This window comes from Cervus elaphus, chromosome 3 (assembly GCF_910594005.1).
Source record: "Cervus elaphus chromosome 3, mCerEla1.1, whole genome shotgun sequence".
NCBI lineage: Eukaryota > Metazoa > Chordata > Mammalia > Artiodactyla > Cervidae > Cervus > Cervus elaphus.
In genome coordinates, this window is record NC_057817.1 from 13,475,001 (window position 1) to 13,502,454 (window position 27,454).

General features: G+C 36.1%; 1 protein-coding gene across 2 annotated transcripts in view; it reads left to right on the forward strand.

Annotated features, from left to right (window-relative positions):
• Positions 1 to 27,454, forward strand: part of TMTC2 (transmembrane O-mannosyltransferase targeting cadherins 2) — a 385,731-nt gene that overhangs the window by 171,936 nt on the left and 186,341 nt on the right. Inside the window, exons 1-2 of one of the 2 annotated variants that reach the window (XM_043880564.1) lie at positions 7,766 to 7,776; positions 19,545 to 20,373. In XM_043880564.1, coding sequence (XP_043736499.1) covers positions 19,626 to 20,373 — 748 coding nt within the window. In that variant the 5' untranslated portion in view covers positions 7,766 to 7,776; positions 19,545 to 19,625. Of the gene's footprint in view, positions 1 to 7,765; positions 7,777 to 19,544; positions 20,374 to 27,454 lie in introns of those variants that run through there. The other variant, XM_043880553.1, reaches the window with a different exon arrangement.

Below are 27,454 nucleotides of genomic sequence, written 5' to 3' on the forward strand. Positions count from 1 at the left end.
GCAGCTGGTGGCCTTTTTCTAGGTTAATTACATTCGAGCCTCTGAAAAATGTTAGACATTTGAGAGAAGTTGTGATTTCAGAGATAAAGGGAACACGCTGTGCAAAGTATGGCCATGTGGCATAATGACATAAATCCTGCAGTTCTAATCAGGAGGCCTGGGTGCTCACAGTTTCTGCCACTACCTGCTTGTGTAATTGTGGACAAGTAATGTAACCTCTCCAGGGTTTACTTTCCTAATATGGAAGTTTCTGGAGATGCTTCAAGAACCAAATTATATCATGTTATTTTTTATCATAATTAAAAATTAATTTCATTGTGAATCTTTTAAAAAGTAAGATCATAAACTTTGTCTTTGAAATAATCTGATTGGAAAGATGGAATTATTATGCCAATATGAAGTACTTCATTCATTCCCAGAACAGAAGATTAGATCCTCAAGTACTTATAATAATATTTTTTGAGGACTGAGTATTTATTGCAAACTGAAGTGGGCTCTGTGTTTTGTTTCAACTTTCAGAGAAATCTGCCTTAAATTATCTTCATATCTCCCTTTGATCATGATGGTTTGAAGTTATCTCTTTCATTATCTTCTAAACCTAAATACTTGATTCTTCAATGGATTCTCCCAGAAGTCCATTATATTTTCTATTTCTTAATTCCCTATTCTAGCCTACATAATTGTTTCAATATGTCATTTTACATGAGCTGTGCTGTCATTTTAGGCATGTAATTAGAAATTGACTTTGATCCTTTTTCCATGCAAGAAAAATAGTATGTTTTCTTGAAATACCAAATTGAGTTTGCCATTCTCTGTAGGGGAATTGAAAAGGTAAAAAAAAGCCTAAACGAAGTAATATTGTCAAGTGTCAAACAGTGGTTTGGACTGAGAACTCTCCATATTGAATCCTCTGTCTCAGAGCCTCTGTAAAGGCTCATATTCACCCTTTACAAACAGTATAAAGGGTCAGATAGTAAACGTTTTCTGTCATGTTGATTCCATGACAACGGTTTAACTCTGTAGGATTACTGAAAACACCTGGATGTTCTGTGTTCTAGTAAAACTTTATCTGAAAAACATGTGGGCACTAGATTTGGCCAGTCTGCTGACTTTATAGCTTGCTGACTTCATTTGGTACCTTCGCTGATATACACACCCATGTGCTTTAAGTCATACGTGCTCTCTATAGAGGCTAAGTTTGGGATAATATCTTTATAGTAGTATCATTCACTCAGTTCCCTATATGCATTTTACAAAGGACCTTCACATTCATTTTTATCTGAATCTTTAATACTTGTGTCAAGAGGATATAAATCTTCTTCTGTTACAGTGGTGGAAATCTAGAGTGGTGAATTTGCCTAAGGTGACCCTGAGAACACAAGTCCTTTCCTCTCATTTTCTGCTCTGTATTTTATCTGAGTACTAGTGAGCTCACCATGCAGGTATCTCCAATCCTGCTCTGTATTAGTCGACTCTCCTTTACCCTAAAATTTGGAAGTAAATTCAAGTCCAAATTTAGCACTTCTACTATTCTCTGGATACCAAATTCATTCAAAATAATCATGCAAAGTAAACTTTGGTAACAATTCCCCACAAAGGAAGCCCAAGTAAGCAGAAAGCAGTTTCCAAGAATAACCAGCTCTAGAAGTTCATCACAGCTGTAAAAATATGTCTTCAGTACAAATTTAGCTTGTAATAGAAGGGTACTTGACTTTTTCATCTTCCTTGATTTTTTTGTTTTTTTTTTTGCAAATTATTAAGAAAGAGATGCTGAGGATATTTATCTATTCCTCTTTATACAAAGGCCAAGCATTTTTATCATGAAGGGGAGCTGTCACTGAAAAAAAAAAAAGAGAAAAAACAACTGAGAAGTAAATGCCAGTTGGGAGGTAGTGGAAAGTTTGACCATATTACTGTGTTATAACTTTCATCCTGTCTTTTTGAAAATTGGCCATTTCCTTCTGTTTGAATGAGGCGTGCTGTGCTGAGTCGCTTCAGTCGTATCCAGTTCTTTGCAGCCCCGTGGGTTGTAGCCCACCAGGCTCTTCTGCCCATGGGATTCTCCAGACAGTTCTCCAGACTGCTGGAGTGCTGTTTCCTCCTCCAGGGGATCTTCCTGACCCAGGGATTGAACCTGCATCTCTTACATCTCTTGCATTGGCAGGCGTGTTCTTTACAACGAGTGCCACTGGGAAAGTCTTGTTTGAATGAAGAGCACTTGGCAATCAAACATCATTAGAAGTATTGATTGAGTTTTCCAGGTTAACTGAATCTGTAAGGATCCATGTGAATTTGGCATCTCTTTCCCTTTCTTTCAAACTCATCAAGCCACAATCTTTAGTCCTGAATGTTGTATAAATGTTACATTTTAGTAAGTATTGTTTAAGGATTTTTTTTAAAGTGCAATTTTACATTTGGCCCTTTTTAAGGTTATTTCAGATTTTTTTGGCAATGATTTGTAATATTTTCTTCCTTATCTTAATGAGGCAACTGGTTGCATGAAGGAATGAATAAATAAAGCCTGCTGTTTTAAATGATGTCCTGATCTGGGAATTCTGATTTTACCTCTTTGTGTCTCTGCTGCTGCTGCTGCTAAGTCGCTTCACTTGTGTCTGACTTTGTGCGACCCCATAGATGGCAGCCCACCAGACTCCCCCGGCCTTGGAATTCTCCAGGAAAGAACACTGGAGTGGGTTGTCGTTTCCTTCTCCAATGCAGGAACGTGAAAGGTGAAAGTGAAGTTGCTCAGTCGTGTCCCACTCTTAGCCACCCCATGGACTACAGCCTACCAGGCTCCTCTGTTCATGGGATTTTCCAGGCAAGAGTAGTGGAGTGGGGTGCCATTGGGGTAAAGGACTCCCTCTCTATATTGTCTTTTATAGGTATGTAGACTAGAGAGATCTGATTGGAAAGTTTGATCATTGTGTCAAGATTCTGCTGTATCTAAAACCACCCTCATATCTGCCCTCCAACTCCCTTCTAGACTGCTGTCTTGGTTCCTTGTTCTTTTGTTTAGTCTTTTCATTTAGTGTCAGGTGCTGGTCCAGTTACTATGGATATGATTACTTTAGCGAAGTAAACAGACACACCCCTAGCCTCTAGAAGCTTGTATTTCTGTGGGAGCAGTGAGACTTCTGATAATCATTAAGATTATATGTGTTTAGTGTCACTGTGGGCCTTAGCACCTTCAGACTTGACCTTTACAATATATCTTTCATATATGGTAGAAATTTATAAAACTGGAGAGCTTTGAGAAGGCGGGGATTAATGTAGCCTGGAGAAGTTGGGGAATCTCTTGTGGAATTTAAGCCGGAGGTGAAAAAGAACATTTATCATAGTGGCAGCATTCGGTAGATGGATGCAAAGTTGCTTCATATATAGAGTAATGAGGCTGATAACTTGATAATTTTGAAGTTTATGTAGTAAAGGTGGGCCAGATTTTGGATAGCTTTGAATACTAGGTCAGAAACATTGGAGTCTATTCCTGAATTATTGTAGATTTTTGTTGCAGAGTATGATTAAGAATAGAAACAGAGGGATCACATTCCATGCCACACACACAAAGACAGGTGAAATTTCTCATCCCGAACTTGACCAGATAGCTCTGTGTTCTTGGTGAGCACATATAAACTCAATGGGCATCCATTTCCTCACTTGCAGAAGTAAACATTGAGGAGAGAAATCTCCGGAGTTCTGGGATTTTACAAATAGATATCTCTGATGTCTAGGCCTCTTCTAATATTTGCCCATCTGTGGCTTTTTGAGCTTCTCCTGTGGAAGTGAATGGTCTTTCATGTTGGATATCACTTAGAGGTTGGAGAGGGTGAGAGCAGGTTAAAGAACCTGAGGGTGAAGGACTGGAGGCAGTGGTCGCAAAATGGGAACTGTGTGGTTTGGTGGGGGCCACGGATAGGACATGGCACCTTGGACTTTTAAAGGATATAACTTCGAGTCTTAGTCCTTCTACCCATTAACTCTGGGATTCTGGGCAACCTATTTCATCTGAGTTTGACCAACCCTTTTATGAAATACAAATTCACAAAGTTTACAAACAAGGTTTTAGAAAGAATTCCTTGAGATAATATATGTAAAAACATTCTGTATAATGTTTACTAAACCTTCATAATTAGTGTTACTCCTCCTAATAAATGATTACTCCCGCACTCCAATGAAATATTTTTTTTTTTTCCAATGAAATATTATGACAGACAAGAACATTGTTTTCTAGGCACTGCTGTCTTTACTAGATGCTGGGACCTCATCTGGGAGGGATAAAATGACTTAACAGGTGTTTGAATTCATTAGGCAATTACACACAATTCTCTTTCCTCGTAATATCTGCTCTCTCACAGAAAAATAGAATGGAGCTTAATTTGTAGTCATGTTAGCATATCATTTGGATGACCTGAATTTATTTATATTATTGAAGGAACAAGATACGTGGGTAGATTTGAGATATGACCCATAGTAGAACAGAAATGACTTTTTGAGAAATTTGATCCTCACTGTAAAAGTGCTGGTGTATTTAGGAGTTCTTCGAATAGAACCTATTCGAGAATGGAATTTCCTGGTACTCCTTAAAAGGGAATATTTGAGCCACAGAGGCTAAATAAAGACTCAAGTGTATCCTGTAATTTTTATTATTGTCTAGCTATCAAAATTTATAGCACAGTGTTATGATTTTTCATCTTTGGGTTTTGTTAATGTTTGACTTGCCCATGGCAATGGTTGCATGAGTTTTCTACACTTCTAAGCATTGCTGGTGTCTATTGCTGTTTTGAAGGTGCCTAACACATCACATCATGAGGGAACAGGGACCAGTGCATTTAAACAAGGGCATGTTAAATATGAAATAACAAGCCAGAGCATTCCAGTCAGATATTTTAACCGATCACTTCCTTCCCCTTCCCTTTTGCTTCCTCTAGACTTACTGAGTGCCAGTCACACACCTGGAAAAAACTTCTTGCTTGAGTCCCAGTAGGGTTCTCGGGGCCAGGAGCCAATCAAAATGATTGACAGTTTAGCCCGGGAGCATCCACTAAACCACAACTATTAAAGCAGACAGAATTCCCATAAGACAAATGCTTTTTGGATGTAATCCAGTGATAATAATCTATTAAAACAAGTTGTCTTATCTTATGAGTTAACTTGAAAAGAGAAATGGATGCAGGGTGAATTGCAAAATGTTTGCACATGTAACTTCAGTTTATTTAATTTTAAATAATTAGGGTATGGCATTGATTAGTGCTAATTGGAGTTGTGTTGGGCTGAAAGAATTATCTAAAATATGTTTTAAAGTCTCATGAGAGATTTTTGCAGTAATTCTTACTTAAATCTAGGAGTTATTAAAATTGATATTACTAAAATCAAAGATCTACATCTTAAAAAATACTAGATTTTAACCCAGTTTGAAATAGTTAGCAATATCATTCTTTAATGATAGCTACAAAATCTGGACAAGCTAAAAAGGGAAGATTAATGGGGAGAGTTTTAATGGTCCTCAAAATAGGTATTTAATAAATGCAGAATTTTTTTTTCAAACTATCTTAAAGTCAGATCAAATTTTTGGGTTGTATTAAAGTCTTATTCAGGTGGAAGACAAATACTGCAGTGGTTACATAGGTTTCACAGTTGTCAAATTCCTTTCTGTCTCAAAATCTCGTGAAGTTGGCAATGAACTTTCTGAAGCACCTCAGTTCACAGATATAATATTTAAAATCAGTGTATGTTTAAAATTTAATTTCAAATCTCACATTAAAAGAGGGGAAAAAAGAAATTAGATGGATAGCATTTACACAAAGATTTCATCTGTTTAGATTGGTAGCTACTACCAAAAGGCTCCCAAAATTGCATTTTGCCAAGTTGCTTCTGGCAAGAAGACATACTTGGAGAGTCCATCAGAACAGAACTTGAACTGAAAAACTTGCTTGTATTTTCATCTGTTCCCAAACATCTGGCTCATGGCCACTTGGCATCTATATCAATCATTTCTGTGTCTGCATAATATGAAACATGCAACTAGTTTATTATTCATAAAGTATTATTTGAGGGTAGCCCTTTTGATGATTAATTTCAGCTAATAAAGGCATGCATTTAAAAATGCTTATTTGATGGTACAAATATTGGTGCTCTTAGAAAAGCCATCCTCTTTATTTGTAAGTATTGCCATCTATTTTTACTATTTTCATAAGAAATTCTTTTTTAGAGTAATAAGATGCATAGATGTGAGAGAACCTCCTCAGTTCAGTTCAGTCACTCAGTCGTGTCCAACTCTTTGTGAACCCATGAGCCACAGCACGCCAGGCCTCCTTGTCCATCACCAACTCCTGGAGTCCACCCAAACCCATGTCCATTGAGTTGGTGATGCCATCCAGCCATTTCATCCACTGTCGTCCCCTTCTCCTCCTGCCCTCAATCTTTCCCAGCATCAGGGTCTTTTCAAATGAGTCAGCTCTTTGCATCAGGCGGCCAAAATATTGGAGTTTCAACTTCAATATCAGTCCTTCAAATGAACACCCAGGACTGATCTCCTTCAGGATGGACTGGTTGGATCTCCTTGCTGTCAAGGGACTATCAAGAGTCTTCTCCAACACCACAGTTCAAAATCATCAATTCTTCTGTGCTCAGCTTTCTTCACAATCCAACTCTCACATCCATACATGACCACTGGAAAAACCACAGCATTGACTAGACGGACCTTTGTTGGCAAAGTAATGTCTCTACTTTTTAATATGCTGAATAGGTTGGTCAGAACTCTCCTTCCAAGGAGTAAGTGTCTTTTAACTTCATGGCTGCAATCACCATCTGCAGTGATTTTGAGAACTCAGGGTATAGTTTTTGTTTTTGCCCACATCACCTATTCTTAGACTCAGTTTTTGGTTTAAGGTATTTTCGAACAACTAGCCTTAGTTACAGCTGACATCACTACTTTGCTGCTCCTCACATCTCTTTCTGTAGTCAATGGAAGAAACCAAATTGTCCACCCAAAAAATATTTGAAAGAAGAGTTCTTTGTTCTGTAATAGAGTCTAGTAACCATAACTTCGCTTCCTACTCTGATCACTTGAAAATCTGGCATGGGTGTTTGCTTATTCTGTTTGTCTTTAGCCTGAGGTAAAGGGTGGGAGAGATGATGATCCCTGTTCTTGCTTAGTAAGCCCAGAATGTTCTACTCAAGTGTTCTTATTGAGGATTCCAGTTCTGTTTAATTCTGTTCCAAATGACTAATAATTACTATGTCTAAGTTTGTGCCAGAGGTTGTCTGGGAATTTCTGAATGGTTGTAATCACCAGATATTGAGAGAATTTGAAAAATTAATGGATGTTTTCCCAGGTGAAAATTTTCTTTCAAAGACTCTAATTACTCTACCTCAGTTTCCCAATCAAAAAAAGAATATTATTTTATATCAGTGAGCATTTTGAGAATATAGACAAAATCCACCTGTGGATTGTATAGATGAAGAATAAGTAAATGATCATTTGTTCATTTAGACATTGAATTTACTCTTCGTATCTAGCAGAAGATAAGTATAATTATAGAATGGGAACACATTTCCATGCCAAGACATTAAGCATTAAAATTATGCTTATTAATGAAAACCTACCTATAAAGGTATGTGTGTTTTTTGTTTATATACATATAAAATCTTTATTTTCTTATTAGCATCTTTTGTATCTTCGTAGGAAAACTCCCATACACATTAAATAGCTGTCTATTCTCTTTGAGAGAAGACTGCTGTATCTTGGCCTCCCCACTGAGTGAAGTCTCATTATAATTTGTCTCTTTATGTTTCCAAAATGCTGGCTCACATGCTTACCTCATTAATGAGACTGGAACGCATCTCATAATGGCTGGTCTGTGGCACTGAAGCCACAGAGTTAAAAGAATGTTGCCCTTTAATCCATTGGCACAGGAAATGCATTTGCAGTGCAGTTGCCCACTTGAGAGATCGATAGGAAAAGAGTTCCTTTTCCCAATTCTGTTAATTTTGAGCACTTTTATTTTGATTTCTCCCCTTATTGTGTGTCATCGTAAAATATAGGGAAAGTAGTTTAGTAAGAACCGAAAGTGTTTCAACAGTCAGAGAGGTGTCTTCTTTGGTTTAAAGCATTTTTTGTTTCTTAGGTCACGAGGCTATTTTCTTCACATATTTTCTTCATAAAGGCTGGATTGTTTCATGGCTAGCCTGATTTGACCATAGCGCACTGCCTGGTGGGAAGCGTTAAACCTCTTATTTTAAGCTAAACAAGATTACTCTGAAGGCTGGCATTAAGGGGGTAGCTTTTAGTGTAATGGTTTAGGGGCTGTGGCACACCCGTGCAGTTTCAGTAATTGAACTCTTCGGGTACTTCAGTTTCTAATAGTTAGCTATGGAAGCAGCTCGCCACGGGTGCGCAAGGAATTGCTAACTGCTTAATTTCCCCATGTTAGCTTAATGAGGAAGAATGGGTCACCATGCCAACCAAAACACCCTAGCCATGGGTTTAGAAGCGTCCTTCCCAGGATATTTGTTTCTCTTTTGGAGGTTTCTAGTAAAACAAAAGCTGTGGAATGCCAGACGAAACTCAAAACAGGATTTGAAATCAGTATATCATCTCTCATACAGTCCATATAATCAGCTGTGATCATTTAACCCGAATTCAGTGATCATTTACTTCATTCTTTTATGCTGTCCTTTGAATTTTGAAGACATGTAAAATGTTAACAGACATTTATGTTGATGTTAATTTTTCAGTTAATATTTCTTGGCTCCTAGATATTGTCCCATCAGAGACCATCTATTTAATTTCACTTGGTTTCTAGTAACTCTTACTCTAGTAACAACCATTCTTTAGAATAGACTTTATTTTTTAGGACAGTTTTAGGTTTATGGAAAAATTGAGTAGAACAGAGTTCTCATATAGTCAAATATAGTTTTGCCAGTTATTGACAGCTTACACCAGTATAGTATATGTGTTACAATTAATTAACCAATGCTGATACATGCTATAAAGTTCATAGTTTATTCAAATTGCCTTCATTTTTTCTTTATGCCCTTTTTTTTCTGTTTCAGGATGCCATCTGGGAGAGCTCATTACATTTATTTGTCATGTCTTCGTCAGCTCCTTTTGGTTTTGACAGTTTTGCAAAACTTTATTTTTGATAAACTTGACAATTTTGAGGATTCCTAGTCAGATAGTTGGTAAAATGTTCTCCATTGGAATTGGCTTGATGTTGTTCACATGATTAGACTGGATTTTTTGGTTTTGAAAGGAAGCACACCGATAAAGTGACATTTTCATCACAGAATATCAGAAATGAAGGGTACATTCTATCAGTGTGATTTATCACTGTTCAGGTTGCCCTTGATCATTTGGCTGAGATAGTGTTTTTCAAGTTTCTCTTGTAAAGTTATATTCCCTCTTGTAACAATTTTCTCATATCATTTTATTATATCATTTGTCAGTATAGACTCATGGATATTTTATACTTTAGATTATAACCTAATACTACTTTACTTCTTTTATTGCTCAGATTGTCTGGCTTTGGCCAGGGGAGCTCTTTAAGTATGCTCCTTTGTCCCTGTGACCCTTTGCTGTATCCTGGGAGGGGGGTGGGGGGGGCGGTGTGTGTGTATGTTTGTTGAGCACTTTCTTACTTTATAGCACTAGAAGATTCTCCAGGCTCACCTTCTATATTTCCTGGCCCAGGCCTAAAATCAGTACATTTCTCCAAAGAACCTTGGTTCTTTTTATTGGAAAATGGTATTTGAAATCAAGATGTGAACACTAGGTAACACCTTTTAAGGAATAACTAAAGCAAAATTTTAAGTAAAATTAAGGAGTTTTCAACTTAATGAAAGAACTTAAATGAAAGAACAATACTTAATTGAAACAATACTTAAATGAAAAGAACAATACTTACTTAAATGAAAGAACAATAGATGGTCATCTTAGATTTTTTTCTCTTTACATAACATTTAAAAATAATTTTTAATGTCCATTTTCTTCAATGTTAGCTAGTATCACATGAAGACATATCACATGAAGAGAAAATTTCAAATAGGCTAATTGTTGTGATTGAAATTTAAAAAATCCTGTTGTTTCTGGTTGCTTTTTATTACCAAATCCAAATATATTTGATTTTAAACTTTGGATAAATATCATGTATTATTCAGTGTATCACATACATGAATATGCTTTGAAACTCTTTGGATTTTTATATGGCCATACTCTTCCCTTGATGAAAATCTTGTTGGACAAGTTATAATCTTGTCTAAAAAGTCTGTATGGTTTCATCAGTAAATTTTAATCTTTATCTGATTTTATGAAGCTGTTCAATATTTGCCTGGATATAAGGAATACTTTCTAATACATGGCCAAACTTAACCAAAAGTATTATAGTATATTCTAGAATCAGTGTGAATAAATGAAAAAATTCCTTATAATATAAAGTGTTAAGTAACTTTCTAACATATGTTTTTTTTTTAATGTACTAACATTTTTTTTAATGCTCTCAGTTTTTAAATTCTTTCCTTACAAAGACTGGAGGAACCCACCCATTGAACCTCTTTATAATTTTGAAATATCAAATATTAAAATTATTTTATCTTGTCTGTTAGTTGGTATAGAAAAAAGTTTCTAATGTTGTATGTAGGGTAATTATTAATAAGGAAAACAATTTTTTCTTTGAAGGGAAACAGAACTACCCTGAAAACTTGATTATGGCAAAACTGATTAATCTCAGAATATATTCTAGGAAAAAATATCCAGTTATACTTTTAGCCATGCATTCCTTCTTGTCATGTATTCAGAAAAATCTGTTTTTATATTAATGTTTTGGGGTGAGTCTCCAGTGAGAACTATTTCAGAAAGGAGAACATCGAGGTGAAATCCTGTATTGTTGATATAACAAAAGCTTATGACTTCAGTGATGAATGGTGAATTCAAAATAGAAGATGCTCAACTTTTGTTATGTCTGTATAGTCTTTTCTCTCAGTTATTCTTATAACTTTCAGATACTGATTTTTATCTACTTTATTATTACTGCACTACTATCATTGCCAAGGGCTTAATTTGGAATTAAATGAGCCTTATGCTTAAGTAATTTATTTTCATTAGTTTGCCAAAAAGTGAGTCTCATGATGGTTTTAATACTCTAAGGCGGAATGTTTACATTTTTCTTGAGTCTGAAACAATTCTTTTCAGTTTCCTTTTTGTCTCACAAAATGTGAGAGCAGAAGGCAGTATTGGAGCTGCCATCATGAATGGTAGTTTTCCTTGAACAATATAGAGGGGAGCTGTTGTAATTGATTTTTGCTTTTCTCTTATATTATTTCATTAGTCAAAGACTCCCATGGGAGGGAAAAATCACTGTATGGCTTTTATAAAGACATCACCACTAATTCATGTGGCAGGGTCTTCTCATCAGCTTTGCCTTCATATTTCAGGTGACGTGTGGGAAAGACTTTGATATTTTATGATAAATTTCTCACTATTTGGTTAAGCTCTAGCTACATCTTTTTATTCCATTAGTATCCAAAGACGAGAGATAAAATTGTCAGCTATGAATTTTATATTCTTACCTGATTTTCTATTTGACAGTTCCAGAAAAATCTCTAAAATTTTGTGATTAGAAATACATAATTCTTTAAGATGAAATGGAGATTAGATCTGGTTTCTCTTTTTATGTTAAAGGAGAATTTTAAAAAAAGAACATATTTGAATTTGTAGAGAAATTAGGCTTTCATGAAGCAGATTTATATCATTTTGTAGTGATAGTGAATTAAACCATGAAGGAATCCCATCCATCCAATAATTGACATAAAATATGTTTGATGAGAGTTTTTTTAGGGATCTAGCCATTTTCCCATTTTAAATTCTACTTTTGGAATGAAATTATAGTCAGAACAGTGTTTCTCCAGAACATATGTCATTGCTTTTTTGTGTACTCTTCATGGAGAGAGATTGAGACAGGCAAAAAATGTTATGCTATATAGGTGACAAGGCCAGCTTTCTGTATATGATGATAACCAAGCTATTTTTAAATAGCCTTGGAGTTGTCCAATATTGTTTAATTTATTGCCCTTCATAAGGGATTAGGAATGAGGATTTAGCATAACAAGATTCAAAATGTGTGAGATGATAGGTTTAAACAGACTTGGTTTGAGGGTCAGAGTTAGTTTAAGAATAATTTATTTGAATACCTACAAATGTCAGAGTGTATATTAACTTCTGGGAATTCAAAGATGTGTCAGTTATTTTACCCCAGATATAAAAGAGTAGGGTAACATTATCATAATTTTGTATGCCAGCCAGTGTATATTGTGAAATTAAGAGATTTTCTAGGAAAATTAGGGTAAAGATTGCAAAATAATTATAGATAGATTGAATAGGAACATGGAAAAGATCTTTTAATTAAGAAAATTAAAATAGCTACCTTAATTATTAAATATAGAAAATTATGTACTAACACATCAGATACTTAAATGCCTATAACCATCATTTAGATTTGTTAACATTATTTGTATATTTCAAAGCAGAAAAATTATCTTTTAAGCTCAAGAAATATAAGTTTAGGCATAACAGATCTTCAAACCTTTTGTTTTTTGTAATAAATTTTGAGGGGCTATGAATAAATAGCAACTACTCAGAAATTTGAAGCTACCTTTGTTTCTTACCTATCAGTCCATCTCCCTGCCATATCCTGTCCCAGATATTTCATCATTTTATGTTTGGTTTATTTGTTTCTAGACTTGGAAAAAATAAACAAACCAACAAAAAACCTTTACAAACATATGTGTGCATTTGTTAAAAAACAGAGTATTATTTCCTGAATGGCTAATATGATTTTATAATATGCATATTTTACACAGTGATTTTTCACTAGCTATGTTACTATAAAATGATTTGTCTGCCTTAATTGCTATATAGTATTTTTCATTTGATATATATTTATATAAATGTACGTAGCTGTATACTATATATAGAGATTATTTATATGCTTTCCCTTTAATTACATTATAGATTAGATCATATGATCATAACCATAATTTATTTTCATATTGATGTAATGAAGTTTTTAGTTCTTTCCTTATTTTTGCTTTTATTAATAATGCTTCATTAGATGACATTGTATTCAGATCTAAGAGGTTTTATTAAAGAGTATGTAACTAAATTCAGATGACCAAATGATAGGGGATACAAATTATTAATTTCTCTAAACACTTTCAAATTTCTTACCCAATTTGCACAATTTATGTTTTTTCCCTAGTGTGTGGTAATTCTCATTTCAGCACAATTTCAGGGACTTTTAATATCCAGTTCTTTTTTTTTTTTTTTTTGCTTAAGTTTATTTGAAATATGTTCTTTCCACTTTAGTTTTCACTGATTATTGAGATTGAGCATCTTTTCAAATATTTCTTGTTCTCTTTTCTATGAATTTCATGTCTGTAGTTTCACACCTGTATATACGTATATACTATTGGATTATTTGCTATTTTGTGATTCATACTTAGAAGACTCATTTTTTTTTTCTGAGAACAAACCCTTTGTCTTCTGTATGTTGCAACAAGACTTGGATATTTCAACCCTAAACTCTACTTATTCCAAAGATCTCAATTTCTTTGTAGTCTGACCTTCATGGCACTCATTTATTACACTAGGAATTCAATTTGTCCCAGAGCCTGAAAGGAAGCATTATTTACATTTCTTTATGGTTCCTTCATTTAGCATGTGAGGAAAATATGCCTTAGACTTTGTGAAATGAAAGCTAGAGTCCAACAGTATTTTCAGTGTTAATAATAAGGTCAAATATTCGATGATTCTTAACCTTGCCTGTGTTATAATCTCCTGTGGAGATCTTATACTAGAGCATCAGTATTTTTAAAAGCTCACAGTTGATACTGATCATCCTTTAGGTTTGAAAACTATCATTGAAGCCACTGTGATCCTTCTCCTTCCAAAGTATTTTTCTAGACAAAGTAGAATATGTGAAGCTCCAAGAATATGTGGGCTCTCATTTCTTCTTACAGGTGTATATCCAGTACATAAAAGAGGAGTGTCTGCCATGTAAATAAGCCTTATTAATGTGTTGAATGAACCGATTAGACTTTTTTTTGTTATATTGCAATCATTTTACAATGTTCTCAGTCATCGGTTATGCCCAGATCATGTTTAAATGTCCCAGACTTTGGAATCTCATCTTCTGTATGTCATGTTTTACCAGTTTTGACTTTCAAGTGTAAGGTTGTAGCTCATCAGATTTCTCATGCTTTATCTTGGGAATACCTGTGTTGAATTATTTTGCTGCCCCACTTGGAGAACAAAACAGTGCAGAGGTGCTGAGGCTAATCACATGGTCACCTGGCTCCTAGTTGTAGCTCAATCAAAATTGTTAATTTGACTTAATCCATAAATCAGAGTTTAGTGACCAAAATCAAGAAATTAAAGCTTTCCATCTCCACAGGATTAGTGAATATGAGGTTAGAAGAGAGACTTGGTTTTTATCAGAGTCCCATTCTTATAGATGATAATTTAAACAAAATTCTATGAGAAGGCATTAAAGAGACACAATTTCAATCTTTGGCTACCACTTTTTAAAGTATGAACCTACCTCAAGGCTTTAGAAATTCTTCTACTTTTAAAATTTTAGCCTTAATTGTCTGTAACCTATTAGCTCAGTTTCCTTTCATAGTGTCATTTATTTAGCCCATGTAGATTTTGCCATTATGGGAGAATGAGCATAGGGAATGTCTCACTTCAGAACCTTTGGGTCTCTTGATCCTGGTTATTATGTCAGTTGTTTAGATTAGAGACTGTACACGAAAATGTTTTAAAATGTAAAATACTTTATGTTAACGCACATTTTCTTTTTCAGGCCTTTTTATTTTTCTCATTTTCTCAGCACTTAGCCTTAGGGGTTCCCAGGTAGTTCAGTGGTAAAGAATCTGCCTGCCAATGCAGGAGACACAAGAGATGCGAGTTCAATCCCTGGTTGGGGAAGATCCCCTGGAGAAGAAAATGGCAACCCTCTCCAGTATTCTTGCCGGGATAATCGCATGGACAGAGAAGCTTGGTGGGCTACAGCCCATGCGGTTGCAAAGAGTCGGATGAGACTGAGCATGCACGCAGCCTTCTTATATAATATTTATCATTGAATTGTCTTCATTACTCACATCTTTATTTTGTAGTTGACTGTATTGATATTTTCTTCCATCATAATTAAGACTAGAATCATTTTATCATATCTTAATTCTTAATGATTTATTTTTATAATATTTTATTAAAATTTAATATAATGATACTTTTATTAAAAATTAATGAATAAGATAGTTTTGCCTTATGACATTTCTATAGGAATAAAAATTATATAATCATTAAGGCTAACTTATGATTATATAATTATAATCAGAATCATGTAATCATTAAGGCTAATTTATGCTGAAGTTGAAGCTCCATTACTTTGGTCATGTGATGTGAAGGCCTGACTCATTTGAAAAGACCCTGATGCTGGGAAATATTAAAGACAGAAGGAGAAGGGGACGATGAAGGATGAGATGGTTAGAGGCATCGCTGACTCAGTGGACATGAGTTTGAGAAAACTCTGGGAGTTGGTGATGGACAGGGAAATGACATGCTGCAGTCCATGGGCTTGAAAAGTGTAGGATGTGACTGAACTGAACTGAAGACTAACTTATTCTGGAGTTTCATGACCAGCAAAGAAACCTGATTACATTTCTCTCCCCATGTAATTCTCTTACTCCCTTACTTTTCTTGCCTGACTATAGCTGTTTTTGTAATGCCTTCTTCCTCCCCCTCATTCTCTCTGCTTACCCCCACCAGAAGATACTGTAGTAGAATGGCCCTAGTTACATTTAGAGCACTTGGTTAATACTCAGTTACAAAATGGACTTTTGGTACAAATTCAGTTGAATTGTTGAATTGTTTTCCCAGATCTGTCTTCTTTATGATAACTTGGTACCTTGCCTCATTTGTCTTTGTCAAATAATATGTTTCTCCTTTGTGTAATCTAAGAATACTCAATTATGTGATTGATCTAACAAAGTATTACAACTTTTATGGTTTTGTGGGTTTTCTCCCTTAAAATCAAGAAATTTTAGAACTTTTACTGGATGGAATTTTAGAGGAGCAAAGGAATAGTTTGTAGATGTTATCCTTAGATAAAAGTGTGTCTTCAAACATTGGATTTTGCTAGGACAGACCTGAAATGGAAAGATTGGTGGCTAATGAACACATTCCTCCCCCATCATTAAAAATTCTATATAGCATTACATAAATTAATTTTGAGCAGGAATCTGCCACAAATGTTTTAACACTTGTTAAACAGTTAATTTTAGGCAGTTAATTCTGTGAATTTAGCATTAATGTGTGTGTATGTTAGTCGCTCAGTCATGTCTGACTCTTTGCGACGCCATAGACTGTAGTCCACCAGACTCCTCTACCATGGCATTTCCCAAACAAGAATACTGGAGTGGGTTGCCATTTTTTTCTCCATGGGATCTTCTCCACCCAGGGATTGAACCTGGGTCTCCTGCATTGTAGACAGGTTCTTTACCGACTGAGCCACCAGGGAATGATCTGACATTAATGAAAAATTTCTGTTTTGGGGAGTTTGAGTTTGAGGTACCTAATGTATCTTTGACTGTGCCCAGTAGGAAGCTGGGTAAATGACTATGAAGATGAAGAAAAGTTAAGATGATGTCATTAGTATTTAATAAAAATTGGTAATATCATGATCCTTGTTGACATAGGTTCAGAGTAGAGGTGGAGCAGATGACCCCGGATGAGTTCTGTGGCTTCTAGCAAGTAGAGCTGGGGTGAATGAGAGACAGTCAGAGGAGGAGAGTTCAGTAATGGTTGCATCATATGATAAGACACTGTTTTCATAGAACTTGTACATGCTCAAAATACATTGCTTTGTGGACTAGGATTTTTTATTTTTTGGGGAGGGATGTAATTGACATTTAACATTGAATTAGTTTTATGTATACTACATGATGATCTGATATATGTATATACTGCAAAATGAATACCACAGTAAATTTAGCAAACATCCATCACCACAAACACACAGATTTGTTTTTTCTTTGTGATAACAACATTTAAGATGTATTTTCTTAGCAACTTTCAAATATGCAGGACAATGTTTTTAACTACCATCCCCATGCTATATATTACATCTCCAGAACTTATTTATCTTGTAACTGGACATTTTTTTTTTTTTTACCTTTTGACTGTCTTTACCCATTCATCCATTTTGGCTGTCCTCTCAACCCCTGCTTCTGGCAATCCCAGTCTGTTTTTATCTACAAGTTCAGTTTTTTTGTTTTTGTTTTTTAATATTCCACCTACTAGTGAGATCATACAGTGTTTGTTCTTCTCTGTCTGACTTATTTCACGTAGCATAATACCTTCAGGGTCTCTTGTTGCAGTTGACAGAACTTATATTTTAATGGTTGAGTAATACTCCATTGTACATATATAGCACATTTGCTTTATCCATTCATTCACTGATGGACACTTAGGTTGTTTCTATGTCTTGGCTGTTGTAAATAATGTTGCAGTAAATAGTGATTATGGGTGTGTAGGTATCTTTTCTAGATAGAGATTTCATTTTCTTTGGACAGATGTCCGGAAGTGGAATTACTGAATCATACGGTAGTTCTATTTTTAATTTTTTGAGAGGCCTCTGCACTGTTTTCTGTAGTGGCTGCACCACTTTGCATTCCCGTCAAAAGTGCAGAAGTGTTCCTTGTTCTTCACTTTCTCACCAACACTTTCTATCTCATTGTGATTTTGATTTGCATTTCCCTGAGGATAAGTGATATTGAACACCTTCTCATATACCTGTTGGTCATCTCTCTATCTTCCCTGGAAAAATGTCTGTTCAGATCTTCTGTCCATTTTTAAAAGATTGTTTTTTTCTCTTAAGTTATGTGAGTTCTATATATATATTGTATATTAAAAATATACATGACCAGATACATGACTTGCGAATATTATCTCACATTTTTAGTGGTTTGCCTTTTTATTTTGTTTGATGGTTTCCTTTGCTGCGCAGAAGCTTTTAAATTTGATGTAGTCCCACTTGTTTATTTTTGCTTTTGTTACCTTTTACAGGTTGTTTTTTAAGCTAAATATTTGGCATATCCTTTGTATGGTTCCAGGCACCTTTCTGAATGTCTTTGAGGAAGACAGTTTTATATAGTGACAGAAAGTGTGCACGCATTCTGTGCGATCTTTGTAAGAGAAAACATGAGCAGTGAAGCATTCCAGTTGGGAAATGGTGTCAGCTCTTCTCCCTTTCCCACTGCCTCTTCGGAACTTAAATTTAGTGAATTTAACTAAATTTTTATTTGGGTTGAAAGAGTTTGCCAGAAATTACTTATTAACAGTGATGCCCTTTGGCCTTCCTCCCTCAGTTTTGTCTTTATACTAAAGCCATTTTACTTTTAAAAAGTTATCATTGACACGAAAAGTTTTAGGATTCATGAGGAGTCTTATTAGATGTTTATTATCACTGATGTCATTGAGAGCACAAGATAGCAGATGAAAGCCTGCTTTATAAATTCTGCAAAGAGATCAAGATAGTTAAACAGGGACTGGCATAGACATACCACAGTTTCCCTTATTATCTGAAAGTATTTGTTCCTGTGAAACCTTTTGTAAGCTGAAATAGCATAAAGCAAATAAGCTATATTACCTTAGGAAACATCTTGGTAGCAGATGTACAAAATAAATGGAGACAAAGTGCAGATGGTCACTGAAACAGTTTAAAGCCGTGACAGCTTGATGCTCTGAGTGTAGTTCCTGGGGAAAAAGCTTGCTGATCCCACTCTCACTGTTTGTAACTGCCTCTGTAGATGGCTCCCTACAAAAACAAATGCTGAACCTGTTTTCACTTTTCACCTTTTTTTTGGTAAAAGTGAAAATCCTCTTTGCATTTTTGTTGTTGTTGCAAATGAGAATAGGTACTAATTTAGGTCTTTTGTAAAAGCAAAGTGGTATTAAGTGAACATTTGAAAAGTGGGGTATACCTATAGCTAAATTCTCTTTTTCCTTTGAGCGCAGAATCCTGTCAACTCCAAGTTTTTTGACATGCCTGCTTTTTGTTTTCCCCAGAATCTAAACTATAAAATGAAAGAAGACATTTATTAGATGTCTACTATATTCCGTATACAGTGCTGAGTACTTTATATTGTGGTCTCATTTTGACTTAATACCAGTTTTGGGAGGAAAATATTTTCAACCCATTTTATAGAGGTCAAGAAATTGAAGCTCTGGTTACTGGTATTTAGCGAGAAACAAGAGGAAAAGATAACTCATGAAAAGTTGTATACAGAATTGGATTCCATAGTCAATTTTTTTAAGCTTACACAAGCCGAAAGCATGTTTAAAGGAGATAGAAACAAAGCCATACTAGGAGATAGAAACCTAATACTCTGTTTTTAGTTGTCCATTTAAAGATACTTTTCATTTTTAAATGATCTGTTCCTGTGCGGTATTGATGATGATCTTAATTTTTCCCCCTCTCTTTTGGTTTCAGAGGAAGAACTTGTCTCTTTTTCTCAGCATTAGTTTGTTAACTTTCTGGGGAACCTCCCTTTTGGGTGCCCGTTTATACTGGATGGGAAACAAACCACCAAGCTTTTCCAACTCTGACAACCCAGCTGCTGATTCGGACAGCCTCCTGGCTCGCACGCTCACCTTCTTCTACTTGCCAACCAAGAACCTTTGGCTGTTGCTATGCCCAGATACCCTCAGTTTTGACTGGTCAATGGATGCCGTGCCTCTGCTCAAAACAATTTCTGATTGGAGAAACTTGCACACTGTGGCCTTCTATACTGGACTCCTCCTCCTCGCCTACTATGGTTTGAAGAGCCCAAGCCTAGGAAGAGAATGCAACGGGAAATCTGTAACAAATGGCAAGCAGAATGCAAATGGACATAGCTGCCATTCAGAGGTGGAGTATGGGAACTCAGAGATTAAACCCAGCTTTGCATCCAAAGTAGAAAATGGCATTAGAAACAATGCATCGCAGAGAACACAGCTTCCTTCTACGGAGAACATAGTTGTTCTGTCTTTATCTTTGTTAATAATACCCTTTGTTCCTGCCACGAACCTGTTTTTCTATGTCGGCTTTGTAATTGCAGAGCGAGTATTGTATATTCCTAGTATGGGCTTTTGCCTCCTCATTACAGTGGGTGCCAGAGCCCTTTATGTCAAAGTCCAAAAGAGGTTTCTCAAGAGCTTGATTTTTTATGCTACAGCTGCATTAATTGTTTTCTATGGACTCAAGACGGCAATCAGGAACGGAGACTGGCAGAATGAGGAAATGCTGTATAGGTCAGGGATAAAAGTAAACCCAGCTAAAGGTAATATTTTATTTTATGCTTTTACCTGGATGGTTTACTCTTTCTGCCTTTTTATATCTTTCCTTCTTGCTTTTTAACAGTGTTTCTAAAGAAGAGGTTCTTGTAATACTTACTTTAACATTTTCTTTTTTTTGAGATGAGCAATGTGACCATTTTAGAGACTTCCATTGTTCCATATTTGGAATAGGAACGTGTTTTCCTAAGTTCCTGACTATACTTGTCCAGAGGAGTTCAAGCTCCTGTTGTCTAAAAATATTGACTGTTGTCAGAATTTAGAAAAGTGCTTGATTTCCACATTTTAAAATAGTGATATGGATGTCATCTCTTTTCATCGTGTTATAAAAGTCAGGTTATCTCACTTAAATACAGTTTAGCTCTTCTGTTTTCCAAGCATCGCCTGAGGAAATACCACAAGGCTTACACTGACATTTTTAAAAGATTTGGAGATGAGGCTACCTCTGAATCCCGGCATCGTGTCTGTAGGTGTCAGTGTGTGCGTGTGTAAGCATTGAGTCATCCTTAGCTTTGCAGAAGCTAAATTATCTGGATGTTGCCAAGCAGTTTGCACATTCTCATTTGGAAGTAAGTCCTTAAGTCACTTAAGGAAATACACTTTTTACTGTTCAATGAGAAGATTGAGCATATTTTTCATGATTGCTTTTGACTTAGAAAATTATTTTAGCAAATCTCAAAATCTATTGCTAGAGTAGAAAGTAGCCTTTAAAGTATAAATGAATAGTCAAAAGCTGTTAATTCAGTGATTTCTCTGGTTTAGGCAAGGAAATGATGACAGAAGCTAGAGAGCAGTTGAATGAAAATAAGTGTACATTTTAAGTACAAAAATATATCATAGTAAATAGTGCCAAAGTCTTGTTCTTCATAAGCTATTTTTTTGTGATTTATCCTTTAAATTATGGCAGCTTGCATAGCATTTGAACTGGGCTTTTTCTACTTTTTCCAACACATTTCTGTACCAGTATTCAAATACTGAATGTGTGAGACTGTTCCTAATGAATGGAATGGCCTGCTGATACGTATCAGGATATTTATCCAAATATCTAGATGCCCCACAAACAACTGTGGCATTCCTATCTGATTACCAATTTAGAGTTCTTGAACAACTATTCATTTCTTTAAGACAAGGGACTGATTGTTGGTACTTAAAATGTTTAATAGATTGCAGAGACTTTAATGGGAGCAGAAACATTAAAATTGAGCTGATATATAGCATAGAATTCTTCAGTTCTCATGGAAAAATCTTTACCTGTGGCTTTTTACATAGTGAGCACTGCACAATTTATTGAATGTCTGCACCTGAATCTTGCTATAAAAATTGTTGAATGAGTTCTTACAGAATGCTTTTCGGCTAGTTTTTCTTCACTGGTACATGAGAATATATAAAACATGGCTAGGTTGCCAGTTTATTCTCCTGTTGTTTAAAAGAGATACACGGTAAGGAATTAAAAGAAAACCCCAGCATATTTCATCACAGGGTTGTTTTAAGGAATTATTAAAAGTATCGGTTAAGTTTCAGTTTAAGCTACTGTAACAAAGAGGCAGGATAACAGTGGCTGAAAGAAGATAGAATCGTTATTGTTTCGTGGCGGTCTAAGCCTGTGTAGTACAGAGCTGATAAGATGGCGCCGTGGGTCTTCTGGATCTGTGCTCCTTTGCTTTTGTTCCCTTGCCATCTCAGTAGGGCCACCCTGTCCAAGTGGCCCAAGATGGCTCAGTGTCACTTCAGCACTTCAGCTAACAGGAAGAGGGAGAGAAGGGACAAATGGTGGGTGTTCCCATTCTCTTAAGAGTATATCACAGAAATTGCCATCCCATGCTCGCTCCCAGACTCTGGGCCACAGCTCACTACGAGGAAGGCTGGGAGATATTATCTCTCTTCTGGGACTCCAAGCATCCTGCCACACTCTATTGCTCTTGAAGAAGGGTAGGGCTGATCCTGAGATGCTGCTATAAGTAGCAGTCTCTGTCCCAGGGTAGGTGAAAAAATTCCCGAATATTTTTCAGCATTAGCTACTATACTGTTGACAGTTATGATTTCGACTTTGTTGAAATTTTTTTGAAATTATTTTGGTGACATGGTTAAAAAGATTGGTCATTTCTTCATCCATCTGTTCACTCAGTAAAACAGTTATTAAGCATGTCTGATGTATTTTTGTGTCTCTTACTACTTAAGAAGTGTGATAGTATTTAGGTACTTCAAATATTATTAGTTAAATGGCTGTAAATCCTCTGAGACATCAAAAACTGAATTCCTGAACAACCCCCTTCCCAACCTGTACTCCAGCCAAGTGCTTTCCCATCTCAGTTGATAGTAACTCCATTTTCTCAAAAGCTTTGCCCAGAAAATCAGGAGTTATCTATATCTCCTCTTTTTATTTTCTACCCTACATCCATTTCACCAGCAAATCCCCTCTGTTCTGTCTTCAAAAATATATCCAGAACTTGACCATGTATTACCATCTCCACTGCTACCATCATGGCCCAAGTCACCACCATCTTTTGTCAGATTATTATTAGAAGTCTGTAGCGGAATCTCCCTGCTTCCATTTTCTTGCCTTTTAGCGTGCTTTTGTGAGAGTCAGACGTGATGTTACCAGGTTTTAGTAATAGGGATTTAGGTAAAAAAGGCTTAGTGTGAGTTTTAATGTTAATCTGACGCTGAGTTGGGTTTGAATTTAATGTTTGCTGTAGATGGAGGCATTGTATTTCCCTGGTTTCCTTTTCTCTTCTAAGGTCTTTGGGCTTTAGCCCAAACTCTTTCTCCTGTAAATTAACCATTTTTATACTGGAGCCCTGCAGGTGTGTTGGTTAAATGTCGGAGAAGGGCTGTGTCCTCTTTTTTGGTGATGAAATCTTAGTGTCTCTAGGTTGTCACCTGTATGAGAGTTTCTTAACTTTCCTTCTCTCTCCTTGTTGGGACAGGAAAGCCAGAGGGGATGAGAGGGAGAGGAGTGCCTGCCCCCCACAGCCCTGGGAAACAGCTGTGGTAAAGCTGCTTCCCTGGAGAGGAGACCTTTGTTTTGAAGGAGGATCATTTCATAAAAGTTCTTTTTGTCGTCCTCTGCAGAGCCAGGAAGGCCTGTTTCTTGGCTTTTCTGTGCAAGAACCTGGGAGTCCCTGGGCCCTGGAACAAAAGAGTAGATGTTAGATACCTCTAAGACTAGGCAGAAGTGTCTTACTTCTGAAGTAAGGTTCTTACTCTGACTTAAGCTCCACCACATTCAGCCTTCAGCAGCTCTGCTCAGAATTGCCAGTTACTCCTGTCAGTCTCTCCTCCAGGTAATCTCATCTCTTTGCAATTGGATTTCCCTTGAGTTTGCCGTTTGTTTAGCACATTCTTGTAAGAATCAGAGTGAGGAGTTCCAAGCCTTTTACTTGTCTGAGTTGAACCCCTGCTTCCTTCTTCCGCCCTTAGCATCTACCTTTCATCAGAGCCCTGATGACTTTTTTGAGACCTAAGCTGGAGTGTGGTGGTCACTGCTCCCAGGGCTCCCCTGACACCCATTTCTCCAAACGCAGAGCATGCGGGCAGAGACGGGACACCGCAGTCTCCCAGCCTTGCCTTCGCTGGCTTCAATCCAGCCCTGCTGGCCCACATGTTGTGCCGTCTCTACGCCAGGGAAACCCTGGCCACAGAGCGTTGGCACTTGTTGCTGCTTTTTCTTGAAACACGTTTCCTGGGGTAGTCTCACCTCCGTCTCCCTCAACTCCTTTAGGTCTCCGGTGCAACGGTGCATTATCAGTAAGGTGCTTGACGTCAAATCGCCTGCTCTTTCTAAAATTGCAGCCACCCTCCTGCTTCTGCTTTGTCTAGCATTCCCTGTCCTCTGTCCATACTTTGTTTTCCCCATGACATTTAGGACCATTTGACAGCCTATATTTTCCTTATTTCTGTGTTTATTGTTTGAATGTGTTGTCACTGTACAGTATAATGCATGACCCAAGAAGACAAGGAGTTTTGTGTTTTTTTTAATGCTATGTATGTAGCTACTAGGGCAGTGCCTGGAAGAGAGAAGGTCTTTTTGAGTGAATACACTGATGAATAAATGTTAGTCATAATCCTCCTCCTTAAAAAACTTATAGAACTTATTTAGAGATAAGATGTACATTTATTAAAGGAAGTGAAAGTGTAAAATATGTTGTTGATGTACCACATACTTGTTACCAAGTCCAGGCTTGCTTGTTCACCACACGACAGGCCAATAAATCCACGAGAGGAAGTGTTGAGGCAAGGAAGAGACTTTAATCGGGGAGCCAGCTGACCTAGAAGATGGCAGGCTCGCACCTCACAATAATCATTTTGTCAGGGCCTGGTTGCCAGGTTCTCTCATAGATAGAGATGGAGGGGAGGTGAGGAAACAAAGTAAAAAGACTGTCAGTCCTTGAGCATGTCCTTCACAGGTGGTTGGCTCAGGTTATTTCCCTGAGGCAGGCCATTATGTATGTTTATAATAACAAAAAAAGGGTTGAAGTCATAGAAGCAGATCTAGTGTAAATTTAAAATTAACCCTTCGTTATTCCATACTAAAGCATGTTTCATAATAGTTCAGTTCAGTTCAGTTGCTCAGTCGTGTCCGACTCTTTGCGACCCCATGAATCGCAGCACGCCAGGCCTCCCTGTCCATCACCAACTCCCGGAATTTACTCAAACTCATGCCCATTGAGTCGGTGATGCCATCCAGCCATCCCATCCTCTGTCGTCCCCTTCTCCTCCTGCCCCCAATCCCTCCCAGCATCAGGGTCTCTTTCAATGAGTCAACTCTTATAAGAGGAATAGAATTGGCAGTGGAGTTAGTTTTGGACTCCTTGAGTCCCTTCTGTGACATATGCTTCCATTTTGATACAAGGCAAAATTTTTAAAATCCAGGTTCCTGATTTTTTTCTAACATGCTAATAAATATTCTGGCTACAATGACTTCCTTAGCAATTACGAGACTGGTAGTCATCTTCTTTAAGATAGTGTTTTCTTAGTCTGTGATGTTATTTGAGCCTAGCCAAAGATTAGAAATGCTTTAAAGCCAGTCTTATGTAACTGTGTTTGAGATTACAGTTATTTCATTGAGTTAGTTTTTTTTTTTTTTTCTCCTTTGAAAGCCTTTGCAAATTTTGGAGTACTTCAGTCTACTATTACTTCAACAAAATATGATTTTAAGCCTCATGAAGCATTATACATGAAAGCTGCTGCCTTCAGTAATGGGTCATACAGACAGCTGCCAGTCATTAACTGATTGGATGCAAATGACGATGACGGGTAGAGCCTGTCATAGTGAGTGTGTTGCTAATTTATGGTTTAAATCTGGATAGTAGAGAAATGATAGCTGATTTGGACTATGTAAACCAGAAGTCCTCTCTCATTATGTGGTTGATAATGTCAGGAAAATACTAGACATAGTTGATTGCTGTAGTTTGCTCATTTACAATGACTTTGCATTTTTATGCTTAGGAAGGAGGAAATTTTCTTTGACTGCTTTAATGAGCAAGCTCATTATTTAATGAGCAAGTCAATATATTTATATTATTTAAATATAGTAATATTAAAAGTTTTTTTAAGTGTGTGTTTAAAACACTGTGTTTTATATACTATATTGATACATATTTGCTTGACAAAAGCATTTCTTAATTCATTACAAAGTGGTTAAATGTATGATCACTTTTCTTTCTTGGCCTCTGGCCTTATCTAAATCCCCATGTGTCTTTGGCTCTTAGAGAATTCGGCACCATTGATTTCTGCTACTAGGGCTTTCAAGGCACACTACCCAATTTTGACTATCTTTCTCTCATTTCCACAGCTGTCTCACGTATGGGTTTGCCTCCTCTTAAAATTGATTCATTCTGCAAGGTTCTATCCAAAGTGTGCCTTCATTTTCCTTTCTGTATAGAGAGTCCAGAACGCTACTTGGGATATATTAGTATGGAGTCAATAAATGTGTCATTGAATTTCCAAGTTACTTTCCCCATGAATGTAGGACTTCTCCACCTTGGTGATTTGTCTGCATCTCAAACTCATCACCGGTTTTCCCTAAACCACCTATTTGCTAACTTCCTTATTAATTATGGTCATAAGCAGAGACTAACAAAGTTATTACAGATAAACAGATCAGTGAGCTCATATACATAAAAAACAATGATAATGATAGCGTATGGGCAGCATATTTACTGTGTAAAGGCATTTACATTTTTTCAAGTTATAAATTAAAAATCAAATCAGCTCTTTAGAATGGTTGGTTTATTAACTCTATAGCAATTTGCTTTACAAAACATATGATTGTGATTTTTTTGTTTAAAAACAATTTCTGAAAATATTTAGAATTAATGAAGCAGGGTTCAGCCAAGGAAAATTTAACATGATAACATTTATTTTAATGCTCTTTTCTAACATAAATATGTAAAATTATATAAAATGACCACATATTTGAAATTATAAAGGTGATTATTCACAATTCCTATATTTCCTATATTCAACCCCTCCTTATGCAAATAACAAATATTGTCCATTTAGATATAGAAAAACAGAAATTAAATAGTTGTTTCAGCTGTGCAACATTTGAGTTTTTCTTTTTTCCTAGATTTCTGTGAAATTGATACTTCTATGTCAGCTTCACATGGTTGCAGATTTCAAGAAACAAATATGTGGAAGGAATATCATATTATGTAGGAAAAAATTCATAATTTAAGTGAAATCTAAACCACTAAGTCATGTGAAACTTGACTAATTCATTGTGGATTTTATGGTCTAAGTTTTTGATTACCTCTAATTGACTGTCTTCTTTAACTGTGGTATGTTGCAATTAACCAGCTAACTTTGAGATTGTGTAATAAATCTTACTATATTTCTTAGATAATTTGTCAAGTTACAATACTTCTGAGGTAAAATGAAAAAATTTCAGAGAAAAATAAAATTTAGCAGTTAAGTCAAGAAGGAAAACCAGTATAATATTTTATAAGACTGACTGTCTTGAGTTAAAAAGCTATAAAATACAAATTTTCATTTTTGACAGAGAGATGTGGTAGGAGAGAGCTAGCAAAAAGTTCCCTAAAAGGCTGATTGAGAGGAAAACAGTAC